Source organism: Theobroma cacao, chromosome 4 (assembly GCF_000208745.1).
Source record: "Theobroma cacao cultivar B97-61/B2 chromosome 4, Criollo_cocoa_genome_V2, whole genome shotgun sequence".
Taxonomy (NCBI): domain Eukaryota; kingdom Viridiplantae; phylum Streptophyta; class Magnoliopsida; order Malvales; family Malvaceae; genus Theobroma; species Theobroma cacao.
Window position 1 is genome coordinate 25,655,515 of NC_030853.1, and position 10,893 is coordinate 25,666,407.

Below are 10,893 nucleotides of genomic sequence, written 5' to 3' on the forward strand. Positions count from 1 at the left end.
TGGCATTTTGAAGAATGGATAAATAGAAGAGTGGAAAGCTCTCAAGAACTAACCTGCTGAGAGTAAGTCTACCGTCCTTGGAATGATGATGCCCCTTCCAAGTTGACAACTTAGAGTGGAAGCGCTCTATGATGGGGTTCCATAGAGACAGTGAGCCTATCACAAATTTTAAAGATCATGATTTTCTTTTTTATCAAAAGAGGTAGAAATTAAGAAAAATTAGAAAAATTATTAGGTAGATTACTCCCACCACTTCAACAATGATCCCATATGATAATATTTCACTATCTCAGAGAATTAATCATTTTTATTTATGTCTTAACCGTGTTATATAAATATATAGCATTAATAATTATACATGTAAACACGAAAACAACACAATCAATTAAATATATTGAGATCCTAAATACAAATATGGATATGTTTATAGACCATATAACACCATGACACACTTAACATATACGTTTATTAAACAGCTTTAGTTAAATTTTATATAACATGAAAAAAATTATAATATGTTTAAACGATTAACACAATTAAAATTTAAACATGATTAAATTAAAATACATATAAATTACAAACAAAATATAACTTCATTATTCAAATTTAAAACTAGTAATCATAAAAACAGTTATAATAAAACAATAATATCCATAAAGTATAATAAAATCCACCACTATCACCATCAACCCTAAAAAAAAGTAATTATATAAAATTTAAATGAGTCATAAACATGTCAACATTTACATGATTAATTAAACGAGTAATAAATTGGTCATGGATTACACAGGTACAAGATAATGCGATTAATTAAACAAGTTTTAAACAGATTTTAAATAAGTTAAGCAAATTTATATGTATAAGATATGAAATTTTTTATCTAAACCATGTCAACACAATTAAATACAAAACTCGATAATCTTAAACTCGAATTCATTTAATTCGTATTATATTCATATCTTGTTATATATATGGTATATAAAATTCTCAAGTCTATAAACGGTTGCTTTTGCTAAATAATTTGTTGCTATTATTTTTCATGTTTCCTCTCATTTCAACTTTTGATATATTTTGTAATGAATACTATAAAAGCTCTAATTTCGATTAAAATTACCATAAAGGGTATTCATACTATCTTCAATTACTTAACAAGTTATAATATAATGCTTCAAGTTTATATATAATTTCATACGTTAAAATCAAAGAAATCAATAAAAAAATAATTTTCATACTTGTATAGTAGCAATAGTATTAGATTTTTGTTGATCTAACAAGCAATCGGATCATGATGCTTCAATTTTTGAAAAAAAAAAAAGAGAAAAGAAGAAACGATGTATTTAATATTAAAAGCCTTTTTGGTGAAAAAGAGAGAAAATCTTTAAATAGTATTTAAATGTAATTTTGGATTTTAGATTTTTTTTTCTCTTAATCTTTGAAAAAACAAAAAAATTCTAGATTTTGATATTTTGTTGTTGGGTCTTTTGTTTTTTTATTAGTTTTTGTAGAAAGAGGTAGAGAAAGGAAAATCGTGATTTACGTTGAAGAATGGTAATTTGTAGAGAGAATGAGAGGAGATGGAGATTAATTGAGCGAATGGTATTTTCTGAAAATTAATGTGTTTTTAAAAGAAAAGAAGAAAAAGCTCTTCTTTTGAGCTTTTTTTTAAGCTCTTTTTTTTAAAATTTTATTTTTAAAAAAAAAACTGTTTTTTTTTTAAAAACATCTTTGGCCTGGCTTTTTTTTTAAAAAAAATAGATAAGTTAAAAAGAAACTAGACCAAATATGCACAAAATCACAAATAGTTTTTTCTCCTTTTGTCAAATAACACAACCAAATTAAAAAAAAAAACCTCCATGCTTCATCTTGCCCCCAATAAATAAAGTTATTCTGTTAACTTTTCCTTCCGATAAAAATATGAAAAAAAAACTAGATAAATGTGAATACTAATTTAACAATTATTTCAAAAGAAAATAGATTCATACAACAATCAGATGGAATCTTCATAATCTACACTAAATTAAGTATCTCACAAATTACTTAAATTAAAATCCATAATAAAGTTAATATGTACAATTGCAATACACGAACTCCGGGTGCGGGTGCACAACCAAAGCCAAATCCTGGCACCTAGAAAGAGCCTAATATTCCCATTCGTACAAGAGGCGAAAATAGCCTGAGTGCTTGACAAACCAGCTTCAAGCCTCAAGAGATTAAACAACTTTCGATCTTATGTAAAAAGGGTTAAAAAGAAAAAATGAAGTTTTAACTTACTTACACCTTCTTCTTCTTCTTCTTAGCATTCTGAATAATCAAAGGCTTGGTCGACCTGTAAAGAAAAGCGATCGACTTATACCGCCTTTTCCTTGGCTGGAGATGCTCATCTTCCTCCTCTTCGAATGGATGTTGATCTATCGTCACGGTTGAAGATGTGATTTCGCTCCGATTGCTTTCATTTTCTTCTTTTTCTTCATTTTTCCTTTCTGTCCCTTTGTTGTTGCCAGTGTTATTGCGTACTTTGCAGAGCTGCATCAGCTGGCGAGCCACGTCCATCTCCATCTCTGAGAAACTCCAGCTTTTCTTGCGTTTCCATGCAGATGAGAATTTTGCCATTGTTCTATTGTTTAACAAGAAAAGACACAATGAATAGGCAGGGGGGTTTGGTTTATATAGAACATAAGCCGACTCCATTCTGCAAACGGAATAGCCGACGTAGTTGACATATTTTTCCACGTGTACATCAGCCATTGGATGAAATTTTATACAAAATGAGCAAAATAATCTTTTAGAGCAAGTCATTTATTGATTTACAACTAATTAGTTAATAATCTTGAATTAACTTAAAAAGTCGAGTAAGTTGGATTCGAATGGATAAATCGTTTGAATCGATTCATACCATTTCTAACGATTTGACTATAGGAACATCTTTTTAGTGTTTTTCATTTATTTAGTTTTTATGATTGATTTTTATTATTAAAATTTTCATGTCGATCGATCATATAATCGATGTTAAAATATAATAATTTTATTCATTATTTCTATTTCAAAATTTAATTTCTTAATCCAATATCAATCTGGCCTTTAACCTAATTGGCTAAACCCAATCCCTGTTAATTGGGCCATTAAACGAAACGGTCCAAGCTAATACCCATCAATCTGACTTTCTGATTTAGGTGAAATGGTTTTTTTTTTAAAAATCATGATTTTTTTAATGAGAAGGGGTAGAAAGAAGAATTGGAAAAAATAATTAGGTAAATCACTCCCACCACTTCAAAAATGCTCCCATCCAATAATATTGCACCATCTCGTAAGACTAACATTTTGTGTTTACGTGTCTTACCGTATTATGTACATATAAAAATTATACCGATAAACACGTAAACAACACGATTAATTAAATGTGTTAAAATTTTAAATATGAATACGAATACATTTATTAAACATATAACACAAGACAACATGACATACTTAACACGTTTATTAAATGAGTCAGGTTAAATTTTATATGATAAAAAATTTATAATATCTTTAAATGATTAACACGATTAAAATTTTAAACCCTATAGACATGATTAAATTAAAATACATACAATTAAAAATGAAATATAACTTCATTATTCAAGTTTAAAATTAATAATCATAAAAACAATTATAATAAAACAATAATATCATTTAAGTATAATCCAATCCACTTATAGAAAAAAGTATAATAAAAGCCACCACTATCACCATCAGCCCTAAAAAAAGAAAATAGTTATAGAAAGTTTAAACAAGTCATAAACATGTCAACATTTAAAAGAGTATTTAAACGAATAATAAATTGATCATGGATTATATAGATATATGATAACACTATTAACTCAATTAGTATTAAATGAATTTTAAACAAGTTAAGCAAATTTATATGTTTAAGATACAAAATTTTTATGTCTAAACCATATCAATATAATTAAAACACGAAACATGATTATTCTAAACTTAAATTCTTTTAACTCATGTTATAAATCGTATATAAAATTGTCAAATCTATTTTCTTATCATGTTTCACACTTTTAGATTTTCCAAACAAGATAGGAAAGCATCTCTTCAATGGTGTTTAAATCACAAATAGTTTTTCCTCCCTTTGTCAAAAAACAAAAATAAAAATAAAAAACATCCTATACCATGCCTCCAAAAAATAAAATTATTCTGTCAATTTTTCCTTTCGATAAAAATATAAGAAAAAAATGTGAATACTAATTTAACAATTATTTCCAAGAAAAATTATATTCATACAACAATCAAATGGAATCTTCTTAATCTAAACTAAATTATCTTACAAATTTCTTATATTAAAACCCATAATAAAGTTAATATATACAATTGTGATATACATCTCATTTAATTTAGAGATAATACACGAACTCTAGGTGCTCCATTCAAAATTGAAGTGTTTGTGTGGCAACTTCTCCAAAGGAAAGTGGCCGTCAAGGAAGAACTAGTGAGACGGGGACTGTTAAGAAACAATGCAACTTTCTGCCCTCTTTGCCATCAAGTACCCGAAACAATTAATCATCTCTTTATTAATTGCTTTGTGTCATGGTGTATTTGGACTAGATGGTGTAGAGAATGGAATAGTGTTTGGGTACTACCGAACGGACATGGCTACGTTGTTTAGTGCTTGGAATGAGGTGGTCATTAAGAAAGGAGAAATCCAAATCTGGAAAAATGGCATTTTTCACTATGGTATGGTCAATGTGGCTCGCTTGAAATGAAGTTGTATTTAAGGGCAAACCTTGGGACCATGACCAGTTGTATGACCTGATTAAACTCCGTGTGGCTACATGGGCTAAAGCTAAGTGGCCAAGGGAGTATGGGACAATTCTTAATACATTTGCAGAACCAAGCGTTGGAGCTGTCCTAAAAAAAGCTAAGAAGGCTAGACCGGAGATTGAGTGGGAAAAGCCTATGGAAGGAACTATGAAGTTTAATGTGGATGGTGCCGCAAACGGAAGTATGGGGGAAGCCGGAATCGGAGGAGTACTAAGAAATTCTAGGGGTGAAATTAGAATGATATTCTCAAAGTCTATAGGGGTGGGGGACTCTAGTCTAGCAGAGGTTCTCACTATCAGGGAAGCTTTTGTGATGTTTATAGCATCTCAGCGGGGTGATTCTCACATGTTGTTAGTGGAAGTGACTCGCTGAACTCTGTGGAGTGGGTGCAGGAGCCAAAGTCAGCTCCATGGAGGTTAAGGAAATGGGTGCTCCATATTGAAGCACTAAAGAGAAGGGTAACAAACTAGGCAATCAAGCATGTAAGAAGGGAAGCTAACCACCATGCTGACAACCTTGCAAAATCTGGGATAGGTAGGGAGATCGATCTGATCAACACTTGGGTGGATGGTCCTAACAGTCAAGAGTAATAAGAGGTATGGCAATTACTGAGAATGAAAAGTGGGCTTGAGCTGGTCTGCACTTTTGATTAGTGAGGTTTATGACAACTCAAGGTGAGTTGGACGTCTCTGTGTGTTGCTTGTTTATTGAGGTTCTGCTTAAGCAAGGGATAGTTGGTTATGTCGTGGGGTTGATTGATTGCTGTGGGTGTTCGGAGATTCCAAAAATGTGAGTATTTTGTAATGGAATACCCCTGTTATCGGGGCATAGCTTTGCAAAACTTCTGTGAGTAGTGAACTAAAGTTCCCCTTGCTATCAATACATATGAAATTTCAAAAAAAAAAAAAAATCCTGGCACCTGGAAAGAGCCTAAACATTCCCTTTCGCCCAAGAGGCGAAAATGGCTTGAGTGCCTGACAAACCAGCTTCAAGCATCAAGAGAATAAACAACTTTAACTTAATTACACCTTCATCTTCTTAGCATTCTGAATACTCAAAGGCTTGGTCGACCTGTAAAGAGAATCGATCGACTTATACCGCCTTTTCCTTGGCTGGAGATGCTCATCTTCTTCCTCCTCCAATGGATATTGATCTATGGTCACGGTTGAAGATGTGATTTCGCTCCGATTGCTTTCACTTTCTCCTTCTTCTTCTTCTTCTTCTTCCTCTTTTTTCCTTTCTGTCCCTTTGTTGTTGCCAATGTTATTGCGTACTTTGCAGAGCTGCAGCAGCTGCCGAGCCACGTCCATCTCCATCACTGAGAAACTCCAGCCTTTTTTGCGTTTCCATGCAGATGAGAACTCTGCCATTGTTCTATTGTTTAACAAGAAAAGACACAGAGAAGAGGCGGAGGGGTTTGGTTTATATCGTACGACATAAGCCGATTCATTCTCAAAACGGAATAGCTGACGTATTTATCCACGTGTACAGCAGCCATTGGATAAAATTTTATACAAAATGAGCAAAGTAATCTTTTAGAGCAAGTCATTTACGATTTATGACTAATTAGTTAACTTAACCTGGAATTAACATAACACAGCCGCTAAGTTGGATTCGAATGGACAAATCAATTAAATTGATTCATACAATTTCTAACGATTTGATTATTTAGTTATGATAACTTTTTTTAGTGTTTTAATTTATTTAGTTTTTTATATTAATTTTTATTTATTATTTTAAAATAATTAAATTGTTCAAATAATCGAAGTTAAAAAATATATTTTAAAATATTATTTTTATTCATTATTTATATTTTAAAATTAGTATAATACTTAAAAATGTTTCTAAATTATTTAAAAAAATTCAAATAAGTTTTTATACTTTTATTGTGTTCAATCAAATCCTTACATTTTTATTTCAACTAAAATAAACACTTTTATTTTTTATTTTGAGGTAAATAAGTCGTTATGACTAATAATTGATTTAAGTAAAATACTATTTGTTATTTTATATCGCGTGACGCTGATGTGGTATGTTAATATATGATAATTGATGATGATAATTACTAAAATATCACTATTGATGATGATGTAATATGTCAATTTGATATGATAATATAATTATGTAATATTTTTTATCCTTTCTATCAACGTCATATCAGTGTCATATAGATATAAAATGATAAGTAACATTTTGACTAATGAGAATTAATCAATCATTAGTCATAAAGACTTATTTAATTTAAAATAAAAATATAAAAATTTAATTGAACTGAATAAAAAAATAAGAACTTTTTTGAATTTTTTTGAATAATTTAAAATTTTGTTAAAGTATTATGTTTTTAAAATTTAATTTCTTAACCCAATATCCATTGGACCATTAACCTAAGTGGCTAAATCCAGTATTCGTTAATTGGGCCATCAAACGAAACGGTTCAACCCAACAGGCCATCAATCTGACTTTTTTATTTAGGCGAACTGTTTTATTTAATTTTTCAAAAATTTCAGTAAAATCAAACATTACAAATTTCCTATTTCTAGCATCTGCGTCTTATAAAGACAGTAGTTATTACCAATGAAATGTCCCATTTTAAAAATGAAAGAAAATTATTAGTGCGCAAACATTCAGTTATTAAAATGTTACATTATATTTTTCTTAAAATATAAGTAATTAATCAGTAATATTTTATCAAATTAATTAAAAAAAAGGAAAAATAAAATCAACGTGTGCATAACTTATATTCTGCTTGATATATTACAAACAATAATTATGTAGCTTACATGTTTTCCGTAACAAAAATGGTTACAAAAACGCAATCATGTTTGTTAATTGGACTTTCTCTTTCTTAATTCTTAGATTATAGCAATATATAAGGTATGATTTAAAAATTGCAAAGTGCAGCAATAATATTATGCCTCTATGATGGTACAGATAAGTCGTGGTCGGTGAACTTAAAGCAATTAAAGCATTTCAGATCAATTAAAAGAGTCATCTAATTATTTAATCACAAATTCAATTTTGAGGAAAACCAATAATTAATTGACCGAATTGTTATTTGATTTTCATCATGTTAGGATTTTTTTTTATATATTTCGATCAGTTTTTATGAAAAATTATGTTCTGAATTTTCAAGACAATTGTTTCAATTGCAATGATATGAGTGTGAATTAAATATTCAAATTCACACTCGCTCAACTCATACATCCACCTCTGTCCTCTTACGCTCTACATATACACAAAAAGGCGCACACATTGTTTTCATGATTAGCATGAATTCTGCCTCAATTAATTCTCTCTTTGAGGAGGATACAAATTAATGATAAAATCATGGCATCAAAGGGATCAAACAATGAGTGGTGCGTTTTGAGTCTGGGCAGCCATGGCCAGTTCGAATTGTCTTAAAGAAATTGATGGGAAAGCAATAATATCAGGAGGGTTGAAGTTTTCCCAACCCATGACATGGTTGGTCGTGGTTGCACCATCCAATCCTATGTGTGTAACATGCTTCACATCTGTTGGAAATCCAATTTCCATCTCTGCTGCTGCTATTTCCTCTATGTCTTTGTAAGCTGAAATATCAAAGGGCTGCTACTTAGTAAATTGAATTCAAGGTCGTATGAATTATGAAAACGCTTGAAAAAAATTGATCCGAATGAACTTTTCAATCGAAATGTTTTGGACAAACTAAATCAAAGTTAATTTAGGATTCTTTTGGAGAGTATATATGGTAACTTCATGAGCTTAAATGATATGTATGTATAATATGAAAAGCTTCATATATTTGATAAATAATAGGATGAATTATTTTCATACTGTTAGAAAATTAAGTTTAAACATGCATGAAAAGAAAAAAAAATTTGCTCCTGTATATAATACATGCACAAGCAAATAATTGGGAGGGAAAACGTGATTAATTAAGGAACTTACCAAATAACTGAGAGAAGCTTTTCACTGTACTCCTTATCAATCTGTGTATCCCATCGGATATGTTGGGCTTTGGCAGAGGCAACCAACCAAATGAGTTCTTTGTTCTTCCCTTGGATGAACATTCTTTTCCTACTTGTTTACCTTAAGAGACGGTGTCAGACACAATCTAATCAGACATTTGACACCTAAGATAAAACTCAGAGAGAGAGAGAGAGATCATACTTGTTACATATTGACTTGATTCTGATTTTGGTTTCCTGGGGGGACTTTTACCAACGGTAACGCTCTCCTGAGAAGAACAGCCGGTGGAGAAAGGAAGACCTACAAGCCTTTCCATTCGCTCTTTCATTCCTTCATAAGGATGTGTATTCGATTCTAATCAAAAAGTTGGGTGTGAGTTGTGACAAAGATGGAAAACAAAGGAAATCGGAATGGGGTGAGTTATATCGATCATGGTTGCTTTTTGGCTTTACGAAGAAGCTAGAATGATTTTGGTGTGGAAAATGGGAAGATCCACTCATCAGGATTAAAATGGTGAGGCATCCAGAGTCTGTGATGGAGTGGGTATGGGGTTTGTTAGTTGGTTAAACTGTGCAGCTCAACCTAATTTTTTGCTGATTAAATTGAGCCTACTAACCATCTGAAACTCTCTCTAAAAAGGTGGGCTCGCTTCTTGCTGTCCTCTCTTGTATTCCAAGCCACCATTAATGATCACGTCGCTAATTCATTCCCCTCCCTTCCAGATATTTTCTTAATGATCAGCTTCGATGGGACTAACTAATTGGCATAATTGCATCAATCATAGAGTGAATCACAAGTGACTTCACCATCCAAGTCAAGCATTCCTTAGTTTCAAAGAAGCAGGATCCTGAGAATTGCACGCCTAGCTAACTAGCCCCAAGTAAAACTTAAAATAACGAATAGTACTGAATGGATAACCATTCACCTGTTTATTACTCATATTTATTTTATATTATATTTAAGCATGTGACTCAAAAAGTATTAAAAAAAATCGAATTCTTACTTATGACTTTTCTTTCATTTTAAAAAAACAATACTAATTAATTTAAATTTTAAAGTGTTGTTGTTGCCATACACAATCATCCAACCAAATCTCACGAGCTTGGCTTATTTTTCCTGATTTTTTAACACAATTTCAAAAAGAATTTTAAATTTATATGTAAATATATATTGCAAATATTATAACATTACTACAAATTAATTTATATTTTAAACTCTCTTTTTTTTAGAATAAATTAAACCAAACAGGCAATACATCACATGTTAAGTACTATGGGTAGGTCTATATTACTTTTATGGCCTAAATAACAATTGGGCCTAATTAAAACCCAACAAAGGCCTGATCGAGGGATTAAGTTGTTGTCCATTACTCCTTGTAGACTCAAAAAGTATTAAAATAATCTAATTCTTACTTATGACTTTTCTTTCATTTTAAAAAAATAATATTAACTAATTTAAATTTAAATGTATTTTTGTTGCCATACACAATCATCCAACTAAATCTCACGAGCTTGGCTTATTTTTCCTGGTTTTTTAACACAATTTCAAATAGTATTTTAAATTTATATGTAAATATATCTTGAAAATATTATAACATTACTACAAATTAATTTATATTTTCAACTCTTTTTTAAAAGAATAAATTAAACCAAACAGGCGTTACATGCTCAGTACTATGGGTAGGTCTATATTACTTTTATAGCCTAGATAATAATTGGGTCTAAATAAAACCTAACAAAGGCATGATTGAGGGACTAATAGCACGTTTGGTTCACTGAATAAATAAGAATGAAATAGAATAGTTATTACGTGGAAATATAACAAAATAAGTATTACACAATTTGGTATAATAAATGGAATAGGACAGAAATAATTATTATGATTTATTGCAGTATTTGGTTAGTAACAATAACTTTGCAATAAGAAATGAATAGAAAATAAAAGATAAAAATATATAATATTTTATTTATAATCTAATCATTAATATTAAAAAATATTAATATTTTATTCATAATTTAAACATTATTATGATTATTTATTTTTAAACATTAATAATGTATAATTTATTTTAAAATATTAAAAATTGATAGTTTAAATATTAATATTTTATTTATACTTTAATCATTAATATTAAAT

The 10,893-nt window shown here is 30.0% G+C and overlaps 1 protein-coding gene across 3 annotated transcripts; it reads right to left on the reverse strand.

The window, feature by feature from the left end:
• On the reverse strand, positions 7,955–9,343 carry LOC18507251 (CRIB domain-containing protein RIC4). 3 transcript variants are annotated; one of them, XM_018119257.1, is made up of 3 exons: positions 8,959–9,343; positions 8,737–8,865; positions 7,955–8,378 (listed from the first exon to the last, which is right to left on the reverse strand). In XM_018119257.1, exons 1-3 carry the CDS (start codon positions 9,083–9,085, stop codon positions 8,152–8,154), a joined length of 483 nt encoding a protein of 160 aa, XP_017974746.1. In that variant the 5' UTR covers positions 9,086–9,343; the 3' UTR covers positions 7,955–8,151. The 3 variants fall into 3 exon arrangements, with proteins under 3 accessions (XP_017974746.1, XP_017974745.1, XP_007099700.2); XM_018119256.1 differs by having other exon boundaries at positions 8,737–8,868; XM_007099638.2 differs by having other exon boundaries at positions 8,737–8,877; positions 8,959–9,342.

Bases quoted from the DNA above. Each gene is read 5' to 3' on its own strand.
- LOC18507251 (XM_007099638.2), bottom strand. From the start codon at position 9,085: ATGAAAGAGCGAATGGAAAGGCTTGTAGGTCTTCCTTTCTCCACCGGC. The intron at 8,878-8,958 runs GTATGATCTCTC...CCGTCTCTTAAG, and splicing joins ATCAAGTCAATATGTAACAA to GTAAACAAGTAGGAAAAGAA. The intron at 8,379-8,736 runs GTAAGTTCCTTA...TTGATATTTCAG, and splicing joins AAGCTTCTCTCAGTTATTTG to CTTACAAAGACATAGAGGAA.